At 42.1% G+C, this 22,019-nt stretch overlaps 1 protein-coding gene across 3 annotated transcripts in view; it reads right to left on the bottom strand.

The window, feature by feature from the left end:
• The window catches only part of ATF2 (activating transcription factor 2), a 186,344-nt gene that overhangs the window by 141,957 nt on the left and 22,368 nt on the right, over positions 1–22,019 (bottom strand). For 2 of the 3 annotated variants that reach the window (XM_082260775.1, XM_082260776.1), the window contains exons 2-7: positions 19,611–19,681; positions 16,524–16,620; positions 13,973–14,091; positions 13,272–13,400; positions 10,557–10,613; positions 8,818–8,993 (exon numbers count right to left, since the gene is read on the bottom strand). In XM_082260775.1, coding sequence (XP_082116901.1) covers positions 8,818–8,993; positions 10,557–10,613; positions 13,272–13,400; positions 13,973–14,091; positions 16,524–16,620; positions 19,611–19,658 — 626 coding nt within the window. In that variant the 5' untranslated portion in view covers positions 19,659–19,681. The remainder of the gene's footprint in view (positions 1–8,817; positions 8,994–10,556; positions 10,614–13,271; positions 13,401–13,972; positions 14,092–16,523; positions 16,621–19,610; positions 19,682–22,019) is intronic. The other variant, XM_082260777.1, reaches the window with a different exon arrangement.

The following is a 22,019-nucleotide window of genomic DNA, read 5'->3' as shown; positions in this document are numbered from 1 at the left end:
GTTATAGGTGGAGGTGGTGACCACTTTTTGTATTATTGTTGATATTTACTTTGAACCAGGCAACGCACTGACACCTTTGCTGCCATTGTGCGATGTGCTGGGTGTTCAGTGTGACCCTGTGCCTTTAAGGAGGGGTGGGCTCCCTCTAGTCACCTGTCCTCCATCTATCCCATTAGAATGCATGAGCTCTCATTGTGGAGACTCTTTAAATTGTAGAGTTAGGGACTGCAGATCACAGGGTGCCTTGCCGGGGCCTGCAGCTTACGCATGTATGTGCAAATGTGTGCAACCAAACCCCTGTTTTTAAACGCATACTGTTAGACAGGTCAATTCAGTTGGTCGCTGGCTGGTTGGTAAGTTGTGACTGGAAATCTCTTTGTTTTTCTTGACCTTAGATTGTAAGCTCCACGAGGGCAGGGACTGATGTGAATGTATAATAGAATATGTAAAGTGCTGCGTAAATTGACAGTGCTATACAAGTACCTGTGATAAATAAACTATTGTATTTAAACTAGGGATCGACCGATTATCGGCAACACCGATATATCTGGGGCCGATGTGCACTTTCCCCAAAATATTGGAATCGGCCCCTGAGGTTACCGATATTGCCAATATTTCAGGAAAGTGCATGTACTGGAGTGATGCCTGCAGCTAGAGGCATCACCCCAGTACCAGCGTCCATAGCCGACGGCTGGCTGTCTTGTATTGACAACAGATGTGGCTAAAAAGCCACTCGGCTGTCATTACAAGGAGCAGGAGGGGACGTTCTCCACCCCCCCACTCCTGCCACCTTCTGCGGCTTGCTCGGGTCTCCTGTCCCACTGGGAGACCCAGGCATCCTACCTGCACGGTCGCCGAAGAGAAGACCCGTCATGACATCATTTCCGGGTACTCGGCGCCAAATTCAAAAAAATGACAGCATTCAAAACAGCCAAACTTGGCATTTTGAATGCTTTTAAGTGCAGAGGAGGGGTTTGGGGTCTTTTAGACCCCCTGATCCCTCCACAACATTAGCTGTTAAAAAAATAAAAAAATAAATTTTTTTAAATGTCCAAAAATATCGCCCAATATCCGCCGATACCGATATCCGATGACCAAAATATGGATATCAGCATTAAAAAAAAAAGATATTGGTCGATCACCAATTTAAACAGCTGTCTAAATACCCAGAAAAGTGACTTCGTGTGATAGGGTGCAGTCACTGTTCAGCAGACAACCCAGGTAGTGCAGACGGGGCCATCCATAAATCGAATTTCGGCTGATTCAGCAGGAATCAGTTGAAATGGATGCTGGCTATGGCTAGCATTTGTCACTGAAGTACACCTGACAATGCCTATATCTTCCTTTCCACCCAGAAGGATGGAACCATCTCTGTTTAGGCATCATACGAGGTAAGCATCTACCAACTTGTAAACCCTGGTACCACCTTCTTTATGTTCTCTGCTGTGAGTACACAGTTTGTCTCACACAGATTAGCAATTATAGCCACCTCTCACCTTGTGAGCTGCCAGAAAGTATGTTAGAACAGTCCTACTGAGTAATCCCTTGGGAAGAAGAGATAAAGTGCTTGCTGATATCATTCTCCCAGGATACTCCTAGACAGCCTAAGCACAATCACTTATCTGATGCTCAGGGACAGCTTTTTCATTTCAAAACATTCCTTTTTTTTTTTTTAACGTCTGTTTAGTGTGGTTGATTTATTAAAGGAGTATAGGCTGTTTACCTAGCATGGTGAATGAGGTGAAGTGGTACTGTCTTTAATCATCCAATCATGTAAGAGCAAAAACCCTGTTTTTACCTTTCTTAAATGTGATTCGGTAATCTTTAGTAGAGTTAAGGCTCGTACACACTTGACGGAAATCGGACGAAATATCCTCCGATTTTTCTCTCTCTTGCTCAGCGTTCATAACCGTTTTTAGTTGACAGTGCATAAATGTTCACGAAATTTCTCGTCCGTTTTTTTTTTTTTGGGACATTTGTTCCTAGACTTCCGGGTCGTCAGCAACTTCAGATCATGCACGGTCTTTCATATCCGATTTTTCGCGGTCGTACTGCATACACATTAAACGAAAATTGGTCGTCTGGGGACGGACGATAAAAATTTTGGTGTTTGTCCCTCCGTTTGATGAAAATGTCGCCATCGGCTGCTGAAAGTTGTGTACACACTAGCCGAAAATCGTACGATTTTACCTCAGACGGGAATTTTCGTCAGATTTTCTACTAGTGTGTACCCCACTTTAATTTTCACTTGGCTTCACCCCATTCACTGACCTAAGTGAAAATTCATGCAAAGTGGATATGCTCTATGTGCCTTTAGTAAATCAACCTCAAAGTCTTCTCTCTGAAATCACTACTTTTACCTTTAGGATGTACAATCTCCACTATCTACAGAATGCTGCATTATTTTTTAATGCTAGTGGCCAGAACAATAATTTTCAGTGTGGAGGTGTCAATGCCAAATGCAGGAAAAAACACAAATGCTAAAAGGTTGATTTACATCTGGTGTGTGTTATTACATGCACTTTAACCACTTGCCGACCGCGTCAAGTCAGCTCCCCGGTGCAAAAACACATACCTGTATGCCATTTCGTGCAGGGGCTCGAGGGAGCGCGCATACGCTGCTGGAGGTGCAATCTTGCGCAGATTGGCTAGAGGGGGAGCCAATCAGCGGGTCCGGCCGACCCAATGTCCGCCGGCCACCCACAATCATCCTCGAAAGACATAGAACGGCGGTCTGCCTATGTAAACAAGGCAGATCGCCGTTCTGACAGGGTGGAAGACATTTTGTATTCCTGCTAAGCAGAGCAACCCCCAAACAGTAAGAAAGCACTTTAGGGGAAACACATTTAACCCTTTGATCGCCCCTGATGTTAACCCTTTCCCTGCCAGTGTCATTAGTACAGTGACAGTGCATATTTTAAGCACTGATCGGTATATTCGTGTCACTGGTCCCCAAAAAAGTGTCAAAACTGTCAGGTGTTGGATTTGTCTGCCACAATGTTGCAGTCCCACTATAAGTCGCTGATCACCGCCATTACTAGTAAAAGAAAAAAAAAAACGTGATAAAAATATCGCATCGTTTGTAGATGCTATAACTTTTGCGCAAACCAATCAATATACGCTTATTGGGATTTTTTTTAACAAAAAAATGTAGCAGAATACAAATTGGCTTAAATTTATGAATAAATTTGATTTTTTTACATTTTTTATTGGATATGTTTTATAGCAGAAAATAAAAAGGTTTGTGTTTTTTTTTTTTTGTTTATAGCGCAAAAAATAAAAACCGCAGAAGTGATCAAACACCACCAAAAGAAAGCTCTATTTTTGGGGGGAAAAAAGGACAAAAAGGACAAACTTTATTTAGGTACAACATCGCAATTGTCAGTTAAATTATCCGCGCAATTGTCAATTAAATTATCGCAGTGCCGTATCACAAAAAATGGCCTGGTTATTAAGGGGGTAAAACCTTCCGGAGCTGAAGTGGTTAATGAGCATTATTCCCAACATTAAGGCAAGTAAATAAAAGATGATCTTTATAGGCAACCCCAGCAGTTTTCTAGGTTGCCCCCAATGCAGTCACAATCTGTTTGGTTGGACAGCTTATCCTTCATTAAAATGAAAAAAATATAGTGTAAATAAAAGGCATGCGAAAGAAAAAAAAAAAAAGAATTAAATGCTAAAAACTGTAATTTCACCAATATGTTCTTACTTTTCCTTCACTCCCTGACTGCTTTATTGGCCACCGGGGCTGAGGAGAGATATTCAGGTATGGGGGGCACATACCAGTGTTGTTCCATGGGTACTGGAAGAGCGTTCTAAGCCCTGTGTAAGCTCTAACGGGACTGAACTAAAGCTTACACAGGCTTATTATCTTTGCTACTACGGGCAATCAGAGGGGCAGGGGAGTGAAGGGAAGTTTAGTATTATTCCCAAGTGAGGTAAGCTCTTAGGCTCCATTCACACCTGGGCGTTTTTGAGCGCTCAAAAAAAAACGTTCCAAAACGCCCAACAAGTAAAACCCCATTCATTTAAATGGCCCCTGTTCACATCTGAGCATTTTAACGCCTGAAGCAAAACGCCTGTAGCTGAAAAAAAGTACATGAGCTTCTTTTTGGGCTGATTACCAGCGTTTTTGATAGATGTCAATGCCTGCCTCCAAAAACGCCTTAAGAAAACAGCCTGAAAATCGCGGTAAAAATCGCGGGAAAACGCTACGCTCAAGTGTGAATGCAGCCTAAAGGTAATCTATTGTTTTACCTTGCAAGGACAAAGTACAAGTTCACTTTAACCCTTGACACTAAACTAACATACCTAACTCTTACTCCATAACACTGAATTGCTATGTAGGTAGAGATAATAGACAAAGGATGTAAAGTTTACCTGAAAGTAATTTTTTCATGTGACTTTCACATTTTTACTTTCCTGCTTTTTCATATTTTCATGATGGTATTTCATATGCAGAGTTGTAGATTCTCCCTCTAGTGGCTATTTGTATATCAGGCAGTGAAATAATCATCTTTGCTGGGTGACTGCTGAGACAAAATCAGTTACATGATAAGCTATCTAGATTGTATTGTGTTCAGCAAGCCATCAGAGGTCTGAGCAGACCCACTTTAAGATACAAATTGCATTTACTATGTTGGGTTACTAAGTGGGTACATCACACAGTATATATGTAACAAGCAAATATGGCTGCCCTCGTGTATAATTAAAAGCTCACTGATTTTGTTATTTAGGCCTCATTCACACAAGAGCTGAAACCCATACAACAGCCTTTCTCAACCTATCCAGTACAAAGGAACCCTTGAGATACAGTTCCAATCTCAGGGAACCTCTGCTAAAAATGACCATACCTACAGTTCATGATACATTAGTGTGATGGTCAGTGGAAAGAAGGTTTGCTACACTTGTCATTGGGAAGAATTACCCCTTACAGATCGCTAAAAATATCAATGGTTTTAGGAGAATTTATCTGAGAGGCAGAAATTGCTCATTGCTCAAGGATCCCCTAACGACCTCTAGAGGAACCCTAGGGATCCATGGAACCCGGACTGAGAAATCCTTCCTTACAACATAAATGAAGCATTTGCTTGTGCGGCTGGAGCTGTGTGCAGGTAGCCTATGTAAGTGAATGCAGATGCAGTGGCTTTAGTGATACAGCTGTTGTGCTAATTTGACAGCTGTACACGGGTGGGTGAGCAGCCCTGAATGCAGATGGTGTGCATTCAGAGCCATGCACCGGCCCCTGCATTTCTGTCAAATAAGGATGTGCGGATGTGTCTGTACAGCTGCTGTATCTGCATTCACTTACATTCATCGCCTCCTCCCATGCTTGCCTCAAGGACTTTTCCAGAGCCTTTCCCAGCCTATGGAACTCCCTACACCAATCTGTCTGACTATCTCCTAGTTTGTTTGTTTTTAGATGATCCCTGAAAACCCTTTTCTTCAGAAAAGCCTATTCCGCCGTCGCCACCTAACAACTGTACTTTAATTTTCTTCATTAGCTCATCCTCCACAGTTATTACCTTTTGTATCACTTGACCCTCCCCCCTAGATTGTAAGCCCTAACGACCAGAGCCCTTGTTTTCCTCCTATATTGATTGTATTGTAACTGTACTGTCTGCCCTCATGTTGTAAAGCTGTTGGTGCTATATAAATCCTGTATAATAATAATAATAATAATAATAATAGGCTGCCTGTACACAGCTCCAGGCACATAAACACCTCATACTTACTATACGGGTCTTAAGCTGGGTACAGATGGGCTGATCTGGAGACATTTGCCAGTAAAAAAAAAAATGGTTGACGTTCATGCTGTGCATATGTCGGTCTGTCAAAACCAGCAGATGACCGACTCTTGATCAGAGCTTTGAGCCAATGGCAGAGAGCGCTGATTGGAGTGTTCTGGCGGGGGGGCATTCCCCTCAGCGGGGGAGATCGCTATACAAACTTTGCATAGTTCGTATAGCAGCTCCAACCGGAGCCGACAGGTTTTTTTCGTTCAACCCAGCGAATAACTAATTGTGAGTACCAGGCTTTAGTGCCCGTGTGCATGAAGCCTAGCAATCAAATAAAATTTCAGGCAAAATTAATTTAAAGTTCATAAATGTATGGTTACTGGTTTACATGTCAAAGGATCTGAAATGCTCTACAGCCAGTCTTGTAATTCCCATGCATTTTCCACACTGCACAGCCAAACGGGTGACACGGAGCTCTAAATTAAGTAATTCAGCTTTCTGGTTTAGCAGACTTTTTTTAAAGGAGACCTCTAGTCTTTTTAGTAGATAAGGTATTAATATAATTGGATTAAAGTGAATATTGGCTAAAACACTTTTTTTTTTTTAACTTTGGATAATGTATGTAAGGGTTAAAATTTCTGTCATGCTTTTATTATTGTGTCCCTTTCTGAAAGATTCCCTTATAGAATTAAAGGAAAATCTACCCGGAAGGGCAAACTGAATAAAAACCCGGCAGTGGATCCCACTCTTCCCCATTTAATTAAAAGCTAGGTTATCTATCTGTGTCCATAATGGAGAGACCCTTACTTACTGTCTCTGTGAACACATAGGATGTGAGGGAACACAATAATACCCTTTCCTCAAAGTTTTGTCTTGTGTACCCCTGTAATGTAAGTAATCTGTCTTAATGCTAAAAAAAAATAGTTCTATATATATATATATATAAAAATATATATATATATAGGCATTTTATGAACATGACGGCAGCCACACCTAAGGGTCATATACTCTGGCTGTTATTACTACATAGCAGGGCTTCTCCTCTTTCTCTCTCTCAATGCAAGCCTATGGAGAGATTTCGTAAAACGGGTGTACATAGAATCTGGTGCAGCTGTGCATAGTAACCAATCAGCTTCAAACTTGTTTGTTCAGTTAAGCTTTGACAATAAGCCCCCGTTCACATTGGCGCGATCTGACATGCGATTTGACAGGTCAAATCACATGACAAATTGCAGCCTATTGCCAGCAATGGCACTGTCCGCACCGATTTCCAAAAGTAGTTCCTGCACTACTTTTGGCGACAAATTCAATAGACATCTATGCATGAACCCGCACAGATGTCTTTCAAGTCGCCCCTGAAGTCAGACTGAAATGCGGCTTTGAAATCTTACAAATTCAGATGAAGTTTCGTGATTTCAAAGCACGTTCAATGTGATCGAGGGCTTCAGCCTAGAAGCTGATTGGTTACTGTGCACAGCTGCAGCAGATTCTGTGTGCACCAGTTTTAGTAAATCTCCCCCTAGGAGTCTGCTTGGATTAGCTAATAATCACCCAACTCACCAGACCTTCAGCAAGGACACAGACAGCCAATGGAAGGAGAACTGAAAAATCTGTGTATAAAATACCACCATGAATAAACTAAACAGCAAGTAGTTACAAATGTGAAAGTCACCTCAAGAATTACTTTCAGGTAAACAAGTCAAAATGTGATATATTCAAAGCAGCTACCCCTTGAAAAGAGGAACGTCTTTTAGTGAAGAAGTTGGACCTCCTTTTGGCTATGACATATCGAGAGGCAACCCACCAATCATCAGAATGTATAATGTTTGGATTCCGTGATTCCTCAGAAATGCACAGTACTAAAGAAACTCAGGCATAAACTTCTGTGTAACACTTAATTTATGCCAGACCAATACAGCTGCACATACAGTAACGTTAGGGGTTGTATAACCTTTTTTTTTTTCTCATATACACGAAGAATTCACTGTAGCAATGAATAGTAATTCAGTGATAGGCTCTCTTTCAGCTGAATATGGTAATGGAGCCATCTATGAATCCAGACATTGCTGACGATACTCTGAAAAGTCACTTGTGCTTGGCCTGGCCAGAGAATGGCAGTCATACTGGATTTATGCACCAAGCTCTGCTCTATGGCTGGACCAAGGGCATTCATGACATTTCAGAAGACAGCAGGATGGGGTAATAACAAGGTACCATTTGCCCAGATTAGTAGTCATCACTACAAAAATATTTCTGGCCCCTTTTGCTTTTTGAAGTGGACTGTATATTTGGGCCCTGTCCCATCAGGCATTTGAAAAGGCAAATAGCCCATAGAGGTGAGGCCAGTGTATAAAGGTAAGAGTTTAGTGTTAACTGGAGCTGAAATCCATCAGCGTCTGGGTGTTTTTAATTGCCTTACATAAATGATAAGGATAGATTTTGTCCAAAACCATGATTATTCTTTAGTCTAATGACACAAAACATTACTAATAAAATTGGAATTTTCACTCAATTTACCTTCACAAGTGCAGAAGAAACTTTTGTTTTGTTTTAAATTTGAATGAAAGAACCAATGCCAACTTTTTAATGTTGTCTGTGTCTCTATATGGGAGTTCTCTCCCTACTTCTCCTCAATATGACAAGAACTGGAAGTAAAGGAAAAATCGGGTGTCAGAATGGGAAGTATTGGTAATTTCCCCCAATGGGGGACACAGACAGCAAAACTGATGCATGATTCTTGGGCACTCCGCTCCAATTTGCCAAGGCATGCCTTTACAAAGTAGACCTGTGTGCCCTCGAAACATGAGCTGGTAATTACTGATTGCAGTAAAAGAGCTAGATCTTACATGGGGTGAGGGCTTTTTCCCCCTAAAGGGACACAGACAGCATTTAAAGACAGAAGTTTTAACCCTTTCTCTGGCAGATTGGTTCATTATTCTTCTGGGGAATCCTCTTATCCCAGGATTCTCTTCCGTGTTAGCCCCTTCTCAGGCTGTTTCTCTGCATTTTTGAAAGGCACATTTTCATTCAAATTCCCTTTCCTAACAATTAAGACAACATGCTGCTGCAGATTACTCACACTATGGGCCGGTTAGAAGGTGGTGCTTGGGTAATTACGGAGCTGGATGTTGGGGAAGGTACCGCTGGTTGAATAATAACACTTGACTCTGAATTTGTAAGCAGCACATTTGGAACCTGAAGAGATGGAGGTCGAACGATGGTAGATGTGGGCTGTGCGGTTGGCAATGGCACTTCCTAGCAATAAAATACAAAAGAAAATTTATGAACACAAACATCGACCATGGTACAATAAGAGAAATCTCATTCCTTCTCAGATTCACTTTAATAAAACCTAAGCATACAATAAAAAGAACACATAAGCAGAGGTTATTTTCAGGGAAAACTTTTATTAGGCAGATACAGAGATACAGGTTACTGAAACTATAGGCAAATTTTAGCTTCTCCTAAAACCTAAGCTTGACCTCTTCTTCCTACCGGTTAATAAAGGCATGTCTCAGGGGGTGAGAATCCCCAACTCCCATAGGATTCTTCAAATTAATATATGTACAGCTTATACTGAGGTGAATAGCCAAGCCAAGCAATGCCATGGGTACAGGGAAGGTCTGCTCTGTGGGGTCCATGAGAGATTTAAAGTGCAATTTCAGGCAACAAGTGAAACAAATCAGTAAGCTACTAATAATAAATAGCAAAAAAAACAAAACTGTGGTAAAATCAAAAAGTTTTCTCAGTTTACCTTAAAGCAGAACTAAAGGCCAAACTTTTTTTCTATTTGGATAAAGTAAGGGAGGGTTATAATCCCTGTCAGTGTATTTTTTGCCATCTGTGTCTCATTGGGGAGATTTCCCTTCATTTCCTGTCCCATAGCCAAACAGGAAGTAAGAAGAAATCCCTGCAAATTAAGGGAATCCCTTGGGGACCCCCAGATCACCAAAACTAGTGTCCCCATTGGAAGATTTCCCCTCTATTACTTTTCTGGGGAAAACCCAAAATTTGGAATTTTCTTTTACTTACACTTTCAATGATATTGGTAAGCAGGACAAATAGAGGGAGTGAATCTCCCGAAAGGGGCAGATGTAGCAATAAAAACTGACAGATGTTCTAATCCATCTCCACTCTATCCAAAACTATAAAAAAAAGTTTTGCCTTTAGTTGTACTTTAACCTTAGTTCTGTATATCCCATTCCAGCAAGGATCCAAAGGACACCTCACAGGGCCACTCAAAATATACTTTATGAAGCCTGCACTCTATACCTTTCCTTTTCTCCAAATACTGTATCACCAATCACATTCAGCCTTCCAAGGTAGGTGAAAACATAAAGGGAGCGGTGTCAAACTACATAACAAAGATCCTATCTGTACTTCTGTGAGAGGCAGTGTTAATTTAGTCGACTAAAATATTTTCGCCGACTAAAGACCAAGAAGGTTTGGGAGCTCACAAGGACATTTACATAGATTACATGGCCATTAGGCAGTAGATCTGTATGAATTATTTTAATAGAATAATGATATATTGTTTAGTATCACCTTAATGATGAAGAGTTTGAAGGGAAAGTAGGAAACACAGGCTGTGTATTATAAGAGTATCATACCTATCCAATCTACTCATGTTAACTGCTATATCAGCTGAGCGTATAATTCATTTGAGATTGCTCTATCACATCAGCATTATGGACAATGATCCTAACAACAAATACATATGTGTAATCTAGGCTGAGCTGTCATTGCATTCACCAGCTCTAAAAAGTGAAAAATACAATGAATTTCTCAATTTAAAAACTACATTATCCTCAGGATTACCTTAGGATGAGGGTCTTCTGTTTTTGATATTCCATTTCCATGGTTCCTTCTAGTATCCTTAAATAAGGAATAAACCTTTTATTTTTTGCATTTATGATGTATTACATGTAATCACCTTCTGTTTTAAAGGGGAACTCTCCTAACTGTCCTAGATGTAATAATGCCACATGTACTCTTATTCATATGCTGTGGTGATGCCCCAAACTCCACCATTTTTTGGTCATCCATTTTCAATATACTTAAAAGTATTTTCTCTACGCGGATACAGGTAGAACCAAAGTTAGCTATCTAGGGCATTATTCCGTAGGACACACTTCCTGCAGAGATCAATTTGTTCTGGACTAGGGCTTTATTTTTAGACTGTAAATTAATACTTTAGAAACGCCCCCTACTGTCTCTAAGTTCTGGGATGCAGTTAATTTGAACCTACATAGGAAAGACCTGATCTATAAACATAAGGGTTGTTCCAAGAAGTATCAGAAGATGTGGTCCCCGTGGCTGTCCTCTGCTGAATTAACCCACACCTCTCAGCTTGTAGCTGTTGATTTAGAGGCATAGAAAGTCACTCTGCCTGTGCTATAGGAAATATGGACCTTACATTAGTACCGGTGCCTAAATATTGATATTTGGTGCCCCAAGAGTGCATCAGTTCTTTAGTGGTGGGTCTTGGAATCGATCTCAATTTGATGTGTTTATCTGCCTAAATACTTTGTACTACTCTTAAATGCACAATATCCTCTCTTAGTCTGGGTTCACACTGGGGCGGCTTCAAAGTCGCCCGACTCTGAAGCCGCCCCGTGCAGCGTGACTTCAGCTGGGCTTGCATACGACTTCTCTAATAGAAGTCAATGCAAGTCGTCCCCCAAAGTAGTGCAGGAACCTTTTTCTAAGTCGGGGCGACTTGAGTTGCTCCGATTAGAACGGTTTCATTGCACTGAATGGAGCGCGACTTGTCAGGCGGCTGAGTCACCTGACAAGTTGCCCCAGTGTGAACCGGGACTTACACACTGGATGTATAACCCTTGTTATTTATCTTGTTTGTTTCTCTTGACTTTTATTTACATAGTTACATAGTAGGTGAGGTTGAATAAAGACAATAGTCCATCCAGTTCAACCTGTGTAGGTGTGTGTGACTGTAATCATCTAACATAGCCCTCAATCTCCTGATCCTTGAGATGTAAGTCTAAGAGTCTTTTGAAAGTCACCATACTACCCGCAGAAACCACCTCTTGTGGTAGAGAATTCCACAATCTTGTAGCCCTAACAGTAAAGAACCCCCCACGTTGCCTGAGGTTAAAACGCTTCTCCTCTAATCGCATTGTATGTCCTCGAGTCCTCATGCAATTCCTTCGAATGAACAGCTTTTCTTCTAAGCTGAGATCCCCATTAAGATATTTATAAATTGCTATCATGTCCCCTCTCAGACGTCTTTTCTCCAGGGAAAATAAATCGAGCGATTGCAGCCGCTCTTCATAGGTAAGGTCCTCCAACCCCCTAATCAGTTTAGTTGCCCTTCTCTGGACTTTCTCCAGCTCCAACACATCCCTCCTGAGGACTGGCGACCAGAACTGGACAGAATACTCCAGATGCGGTCGGACCAGAGTTTTATAAAGTGGAAGGATTATAGTCTTATCTCTGGAATACATCCCTTTCTTTATGCATGCTAATATTCTGTTGGCTTTGGAAGCTGCCGCTTGGCATTGCATGCTGTTGCCTAATCTATCATCAACTAAGACTCCCAGATCTTTCTCCATTTTTGATTCCCCCAAGGGTTCCCCTCCTAACGTGTATTGTGTTTTTATGTTTTTGGTCCCCAAGTGCAAAACCTTACACTTCTCCACATTAAACCTCATTTGCCATGTCGTTGCCCACTCCGTAATTTTGTCCAGGTCATTCTGTAGGATATCTGCTTCATGCTGTGCAGTTATTGCCCTGGCCAATTTTGTGTCATCTGCAAAAACTGATAACGAACTACTGATCCCTTCCTCAATGCTGTTTATGAATAAATTGAACATTTGTTTTTGGGAAACATTGTGCTTTTTTTGTGTGTAAACGAAGGAAAAAGCTTTTTAATAAAGAATACCAGAAAAAAATAAAAACGCAGTCCTAAAGCCTTGGTATTTTCTGTACCTTAATGCATTCCCTGCATGAAGGTAAAAAAACATCCTCCAACTATTTCCCTCCCCCCCCTTTTCCAAACACTTACCTGAGCCTCTCAGTGATTGAGCACTGTCCCCGGCTTCAGTTTTTCTCCTCCACTTCTTACAGGGACTCAGGCAGCAGCAGGAGCCATTGGCTTCTGCTGCTGTCAATCAAATACTGTGAGGAGGGAGCAGGGGTGGGGCAGAGTTGTGCTGTGTGCGTCAATGGACACAAACACAGAGGCTCAAGAGCAAGCCTGCAGCTGTGCCCCCATAGCAAGCGGCTTGCTATGGGCAAACACAAAGAACAGGAGGAGCCCGGAGTGGCGTGGGGGACCCCAAAAGAGGAGGTTTTTGGGCCAACTGTGCAAAACTATTGCTCAGAGGAGGTATTACATGTTTATTTTAGCAAAAAAAATCCAGCCTTTACAATCATTTGAAAAACGCTGTAGGAGTGGAATAATAGAAAGCTTTTTGGTTCACTATAACCTGTCTGGGTATAATTTTTCAATGTAACTAACAATCTATCACACACCAAGAAGAAAACGTTAACGCGTTTAACAATCCTACTGACCTTTTCGTCACTTGTGGTAGACTCAGGATGAGGTAATGGACTGTCTTGATGTGTTGTTTCAACTATAGCTGGCTCTTCGATTTTGCTTCTTATAACAGGAGTTACAAGAGGAGAGAGATCCAGAGGCATCTAATTTAGAAAATGTGATATTATTAAGCAGACCCGAGAGAACACTTAAATAGTGGAGTAAAGGAACATGTTAGGGGAGGTAAACATTGGAACTGTTTTCTAATAATGAAGGCTTTTGTATATTTTGGAAGCATTATATTTAAAGAGCTGCTCTACACTTATGTGCCCCCATAGAAAAGCTTAAGGACAGTTATACATGGCAGGATAAGCTATTCTTATTCAAAGTATCACTAATGATGCCTAACCCTATAGGTTTGCCAGGAAACCATGCATATATGAAGGGATTGCAGTAAATTGGTTCATGAGCCTAAACATGATAAAAAAACAAACACCTTCATAACCGTAATTTTAAAGAAAGGCGTGCAACTGTCTTAATTCAAACAAATCATTTGATACATTTGTAAAACAGGGAAAAAAAGACCGGCAAACCGTGCAAATACTAATTATTATCTGTTAATGGCATTTTGCTGTGATGTAGAACTTCTATCTTATCTTTATACAGACCCTATTGATCTAACCCTTTATTTTCCAGCCGGATTCAATTTTACTCCTTTGCCTAATGAGCTTTTTACCTTCTTGATGTCATCATCGGATGCCTTCTTAAAATCATTTTCAAACGGACTTGCAAGTTCATTAAAAAGACCCACTTCTTCACAGTTCTTTAAGAATCGAGTTGGTGTCGGCGTTTGATCTGAAATTATGGACAGAAAAAGAAAAGGCAAATATGTGAAGCAAAATCTGACCTTATGTTAAGAGCCGAAGCTCAGAACACATTCTGATACTATTAAAGGGGTAAATACACAATGCTTTAGGCTACGTTCACATGTTAGCGTAGCTAATCACCGCGATTCTGCCCGCGATCCGGAAATCATTGCAAATCGCGGGATGCCTGTGCGTTGCCCGTTGATTTGCAATGGCACCCCAAACGCTGTGCGATGTTGCCGCGATTTCCGCCTGCCGAATCCCGGTAACATCGCGCAAACAAAATCGCGGGTCGCATGACGCCCAAAAAAGGTACAAGAGCTTCTTTAGGGCGTCATGCGACCCACGATTTTGTTTGCGCAATTCGGCAGGTGGAAATCGCGGTGGCATCGCACAGCGTTTGGGGTGCCATTGCAAATCAATGCCAACGCACAGGCGTCCCACGATTCGCAATGATTACCAGATCGCATGCAGAATCGCAGTGATTCCGCCGCGGTCCGCTACGCTAACATGTGAACGTAGCCTAATAGTGACTTTATTAAACATGTTTAGCGTATTGAAAGTAAACATAGGAGGTCTCAAAAAGAATGAAGAAAAAAAAAAACATGCAATCTGATTGTAAGCTCCAACGAGCAGGCCTCTGATTCCTCCTGTATTCAATTGTATTGTAACTGTACTGTCTGCTGTAAAGCGCTACGCAAACTGTTGGCGCTATATAAATCCTGTATAATAATAGTCATCATTTAATTGCTTGTTCTGTAATTTTGAAGACAAGTCTGCACTCATTCAAGTAACTTTCTCAGCTTCAACTTGATAAGAAAACCTATATTTTCGATCTCATAATACCAGGTGAAGTCTGCGTCTGTGCACTACTGATCATCCAGTTTGATAATGACTCCTTCACACTGGCAGTGTCAATTCTGCATTTATATTCGTTTAGAAGACAAGTCTAAACACATACAAATGCAGGTAATGATATTTTAATGGTTCCATTCACACTGTTCATTTACCCGTGTTTAGGTGTAGTCAGTTTAGCTGTGTCTAGATAAAACAGAAATCTGTGCCTACAGTATGTGATTAGACACGTGATTAAATACATGTAAATGAAGGAATGTCTAAATGCAAACTGCTTGCATTCTGGGCATTTGTCCCAAGGCGCATACTGCACTAATCATTACTACCACCCCAACCCCATCCAGCAATGACAGCTTTAAGCCTCTCAGAGGTTTACAGGCTGTCAGAAAGGGAGCTGGACAGTGCCCCTGTGCCTTCCTCCAGCACCAAAATGCCAGGACCTCATGCACCAGGCATAAATGCCCAGTGGGCATGGGGCCTAATACTGAGCGCTGTCCCTCTTCTCTCCTATAATGAGTTGCAATGCTTCACTACGAACAGCAAAGATGGTTGAATAAGAGCCCTGTGATTTACGTGCTTTCATTATAAACATTGATATGTAAAGTAACTATATATGGGGCGGCACAGTGGTGTAGTGGTTAGCACTTTTACCTAGCAGCAAGAGGGTCACTGGTTCAAATCCCAACCACGACACTACCTGCCTGGAGTCTGCATGTTCTCCCTGTGCCTGCGTGGGTTTCCTCCGGGTACTCTGGTTTCCTCCCACACTCCAAAGACATGCTGGTAGGTTAATTGGATCCTGTATAAAAAAAAAAAAAAATTGGCCCTACTGTGTATGTATTGGCACTTTTCCACTGCAAGTACCGGCTCGGCTCTACTCGGCCCTGCTTGGCCCTGTTTGCTTTTCCACTGCTGGGGTGTTGGAACGGTTCGGTACGGTACGGTTTGCTTTTCCACTAAAGTAGTACTAAAGTTAAGTGGGTGGGATGTGGGTGGGATAACAACGATTCTCTGACCAATCAGTGGCTAGTAGTGACTGCATGCAAAGGATTGTGGGATATGGTACCTCATGGAACCACAATCGAGGTGGTACTGTTTTAGAGAGCCGTACCGTTCGGTTCCATGCAGTGGAAAAGCGCCGCCATACGGTACCGTACCGAACCGTTCCTACACCGTACCATGCGGTACCAGCAGTGGAAAAGCACAAAAGCGAGCCGAACCGTTCGGTTCCATGCAGTGGAAAAGCGCCATATGTGAGTTAGGGACCTTTGATTGTAAGCTCCTTGAGGGCAGGGACTGATGTGAATATGCAATGTAGATGTAAAGCGCTGCGTAAATTGACAGCGCTATATAAGTACCTGAAAATAAATAAATAAATATATATCATAGAATAAACAGACTTTGTTAAGTCTGTTCACCTATTTTTAACAGCATAAAATGTAATGTATCCAAACCCTACTGCAAAGCTGATGAAGTCACTACAGCTATAAGACTTCAGAGTAAGTAATCAACACATCTCATGTAGGTGCGAATTAAATCAGACTCCTCTCCCTCAAGAATACCAACCTGCAACGATTACACTGTCATTGCGAGCAGGCCCAAACTTCAGTGTCATCTCATGTTTATGCTTGTGTACAGCCAGATGATCTTCATTGGTAAAACGCTGTCAAAGGAAATAAAAATTGTTCATCGAGGAAAATAGATCATAATATATTTTTATTATAGCAGCTGCAGCAAGAGAACTCAAAGCCCAGTTTGTATATGTGCTGCTAGTGACCCAAGAATTACCAGTGAAAATCTGCCCACCTACTGGGGTTGGCGCAAAACTCCAGCTAATTTCGTAGGGTACTGTAGAAAGAAGACAGGCGCCACTCTAAGTGCAGTAAGGAAAGTTTAATGAGATAGAACAATACACACCAATATACTCACAATGGAGTAGGTGAAAAAGGCAGTGTATGACCTATTAACTGGTCCGTCCGTAAGGTGGGTTTGTCCGGGTGCCACAAACAGTCAGTAGTACTCTGCTGTAGCCGATGGATATCGGCATTTCCTGGATACTGGCGACGCAGAAGTGGACTTCCGGCGACACTCCCCCGGTCGTGACGCAAGGACGTGATGACGTAGGCAGGCGATGAGTTATCGGAGCATGCGCTCCTTCCTCAGGCCTTCCATCCATCGGCTACAGCGGAGTACTACTGACTGTTTGTGGCACCCGGACGAACCCACCTCACGGACGGACCAGTTAATTTGTCATACACTGCCATTGTGAGTATATTAGTGTGTATTGTTCTATCTCATTAAACTTTCCTTACTGCACTTAGAGTGGCACCTGTCTTCTTTCTACAAGATTTCTACAGACTTGCTTCCCTACTGATAAGCAGGGACAGGAGGCAAACGCCTTTTCAGTGATACAAACACAATAAAAACAAAAGTTCTAACCTTATCTCAGCCAATCATTTTTTTTCAATATGTTTTAAATCTTGAATGTGTGAGCAAATAATACAGTATGTGTTTGGTATTGGCAACAGACATTTTCTAACATCCGGAAAATCTCTGCAACAAATGAAATGATCTGGCCACCTGAAACTGATTTTGGGCAGATGCTAATGGCTTGAAAAACTCCTAATTCACAGAAGTTAGGTTTCTGATACAGAGATCTCTGCGTGTGATTTTTTTAAAATCGACCCATTCGGTATAGCCAATTTGTTTACTCTGGAGAATGCAGCATTAGCACTAATACTCCTGCAGCAGAACGAATGGGACTTTATGGCTAGAAAGGAAAGGCCTGAAAGTCCAAATGAAAAAGCTCAATGCAGAAACCTCATTTAGAGACATAAAAAGCTATCAGCTGATTTAACCCACCAAAATCTACCCATAAATGAAAGATTAGTCAACAGTAAACAAACCCTTCAAGAATAGTTTTATTTTCCTACAGCAAAGAGTCATTTTACTATATATGCTCCAAATAGAAATATTGAATCAGGTTAATAGGAATTTGATGCAGTCACAAATATGGCCAGCTCTCTCATCTCCCCTCTTCATTCAATAAAAACATCTGTTTGTGTATGGTTTGACTGTAGAGACCATAGAAGAGAAACAAAAACCTTTACAATCACTTTAAAGTGTTACTAATCCCCAGACCCTGCATTCACAATATCTGGTCTTCTACATTGGAAAAAAAAACTCTCTAGCAATAAACACCAAACTGAGCATGTGCAGCCTGACTTCGGTAACGGTCTTATCCGAACCTGTTCTGGAGTCAGTGGAAGAGGAGGATCTGTGCATACAGGATCAAACAGCCTTTTTACACAATGCACTGCAGGACTAACCCCTTAAAGAGGTTGTAAACCCTCTTTGAACTTGCACCTATAGGTAAGCCTTTAATAAGTCTTACCTATAGGTACTGTAAATATCTCCTAAACTTGCACCGTTTAGGAGATATTTACTTTTAATTCAGCCGATGACGTCATCGGCGCATGCACTCTGAAGGAACGGCCAATTGTGCCGTTCCTTCAGAGCCCTGTGCCGTAAACGGCGGCTCCTGCGCGCATGCGCGGGAGTGAGGTCATTGCGCCTCCGGCCAATCAGATGCCCGGAGGACACAAACCAGGAAGCACGACGGCCGAACATGTCGGCCGTCCTGACGCTGAGCGGGCGGCACTGCGGGGGCTTCGTTCTAAGGTAAGTATTTCATAATGAGCTAGTATGCGATGCATACTAGCTCATTATGCATTTGCCTTACAGGGTTTTTTTTTTCTTCATTTTTTTGAGGAGGGTTTACTTCCTCTTTAAGTTCCACAGTGAGTATAACAAACATTATTTACTACATATACAGACTGATTTTACTGTCGTGGGTTTAGTAACACTTTAATGTGTATTAATGCAATGCATAGTACACCAAGGCTATGTGTGGTTAGCAGACACTAACAATCTGTAGACCTCTGTCCCTACCTTAAAATGATTGTAAAGTCTTGTTTTAAAAAAAAAATAACAAACATGTTATACTTGCGTCCTCTGTGCAGTTGGTTTTGCACAGACCAGCTCGGATCCTCCTCTTCTTGGGTCCCTCGTTGCTGCTCCTGGGCCCTCCCTCCTATTGAGTGCCCCCACAGCAAGCAGCTTGTTATAGGGGCTTCCTAGCTGAGCTGCAGCTCCGTGTGTCCATTCAGAAATAGAGCTGCCATTCGGCCCCACCCCCTCTCTCTCCTGATTGGCTCACTGACTTTGATTGACAGCCATGTGAGCCAATGGTGCCGTGGCTGTATCTTAGCCAATCAGGAGGGAGAGTCACATTACGGCCGAGTGACTGGTTGACATCGCTGGACAGAGAGGGGGCACAGGTAAGTATTAGGGGTGCTGGGAAGGCTGCTGCACACAGAAGGCTTTTTATCCTAATTCATAGAATGCATTTCGATAAAAAAACCTTCCTGACTTTACAACTCCTCTGTGTTCCAAGAACCCCAAATAGTCCTATGCAAGTTTTGACGAAGTCGAATATAGGCCTGACTTTGCTGCCGTTCTTCCCGATAGCTCACATTGGAGGCACTCTGAAGGTAGCACAGGATCTGGATAAGGGAAGTATTATGTTTTTCATAGATACAAATTTACTGCTTTGAAAATTTGCTTAGTCTCTTTACATGAGTTGAGCCTTACCTGGCCACATCCAGGGGCAGTGCATACAAATGGTTTATCATCACTCATATTCTACAGGTCCTTGTTATTACCTGCCGGGGAGATAAATACATTATCACATATCCATGCACATTATATCTGTATAACCACATACATTTGTATATATAATCATGCTCTCATTGACATGTGTATGCATTGCATTTTGTAATTTTCGCTTATAACAAAGCCCTGAAAATGGTAAAAAAAAAAAAAAGGCTTTCAATAATTTCTATAAAATCACTTCTAATTGAAAAAAATGTATATGTTTACAAGCCAACCATGTCATTAGGTAGACTACAAACTAACCATGTCATTAGGTAGACTACAAACTAACCATGTCATTAGGTAGACGCATGCTGTAAAAAATTAGCCTTTTCTAAATTTGGAAGTCTAAATGTCTTATACAATAGGGTAAAGAGCAACGTGCAACAGGCTACTGCAACCAACCATACCTTACTCATAAATGAAGATAAACAATAACCCGACTGCTTCGTTATTGCAGTTAGTACGTCATCACTGATCTAGGACTGCCCTAAAAAGTCCCAGCGAGCACAGGAAGCCCACAATGCTGTGATGGCATCTTATAGGTGTGCAAAGGAACTCTGGTCACTGCACTCTGCATATTTAGACTAGAAAGTAAAGTTCCATTTTTTTCATGATATCTGTGAGCTAACCATGAGCTAGACTATAGAAACAAACACATTTAACAGGGATGGCAATGATACTTTTGTGATAGAACTCTGTATATATAGAATTTTATGTTCAAACTAGTAGTTCCTAACATTCAAGTTTTATAATTCTACAACTGAAAGGTAAGGATCAAACTTTGCGCTTTGAACCAATAGAAAAAAAATAAAAAAGCAGGTTCTGCATGGTTTAAGAAAGTACTCGTTATTTGTTTGCAGATATTTCAGAATTTTTAAAATAAAAAGGAACAACCTCTTTACCATGCCTTTGCATATCTTACAAACTGATCATTGCAACAGATCCATAAGGGCATATGTAAATTTTTGGAGATTCATACAAGCACATGCAGAATACATTAGCATACAGTATATGGCTATCGCCTTGTAACAGCTTTCCAGGTATTCCAGCACATTAAGGCCCCTTTCACACAGGCGTTGCACCCGACAGACTCAGTTTTGTTCAGCGGGGATCAATCCGCCGATCCCCGCTGAGCAGGCGGAGACAGGTCCGTCTCCGCTTACTTTGCAGAGACGGAGCTGTCAGAGCCTCGCTCTCCTCTATGGGAGATCAGATGAAAACGGACCGCCTGTCAATTTTCATCCGATCCTATCCGATCCTTCAGACGGATGGAAAATAGGGTTTCCATCCATCTGGATTTCACGGACAGGATCGGATCAGATAGCAGCGGTTGTCAGCGGAGATGTCTCCACTGACATCCGCTGCTCCACAGGGGTGCATGGAGCATCCGATCAGGTCTGCCTGAAAAACTGACAGGGGGACCGGATCGGAAAACCCGTGTGAAAGGGGCCTAAGGGTCCCTTCACACAAGCATTCCATCTGACAGACTCTGCTTTGCTCAGCTGGAATCGATCTGCTGATCCCCACTGAGCAGGCGGATGACAGGAGTCGGACCATCTCCACTCACTGTGCTGAGACGGACCTCTCTGAGCTCTGCTCTCCTCTATGGGGAGATCTGATGACAACAGACCGCCTGTCCGTTTTCATCCATACCTATCCAATCCAATGGACTGATGGGAAATAGGGTTACCATCCGTCTGGATTTCACAGATAGGATCAGCTCGAATAGCAGCGGGTGTCAGCGGACATGTCATCACTGACATCTGCCGCTCCATAGGGGTGAATGGAGCGTCCAATCAGCTCTGCCTGAATAACTGACAGGCGGACCTTATCGGAAAGCCTGTGTGAAAGGGGCCTTACTCATACAGCCCATTTCCACTGCCTCAACAATAAAAGGGGACTTGCTTACAAAAGCACCAAGCAATACATGATCTTTAGTGCTGGGACGTGTTATGCATAACATTCTATGGAGAGTAACATACAGTCAATTTCCTGACACTAGCGGTAACATCGGAGCACTTGCTCCCTCCATTTTACACAAGTTAATATTGGAGGAAGATGCAGTAGACAAAATGTAAGATAGAGGTCCAGATAGGCAAGGAATAAGGTCAGCAATACATGTTGCAAATTTCTTTCCTGCAACAAATTCAAATGTTTCCCTCATCAACACAGACATTGCTGACAGAGGAATCCCTCCTGCCGAGCCATCGTCTGCTCCCGGCGGGGGGCAGTGATTATTGCTAGCAGTTATAGCAGACACTTGCGATAATCGAAAGAGAATCCAGCAGGCTGGTTGTACCCAGGTTGATCAATCGATACAGTTCAAATCTCAGCCAGTTCCTGCTG

The sequence above is a fragment of the Pelophylax lessonae genome (assembly GCF_965119305.1).
Source record: "Pelophylax lessonae genome assembly, chromosome: 6".
Classification (NCBI taxonomy): Eukaryota; Metazoa; Chordata; class Amphibia; order Anura; family Ranidae; genus Pelophylax; species Pelophylax lessonae.
Note: the sequence above shows the minus strand (reverse complement) of the source record. Positions and strands in the feature narration are given on the sequence as shown.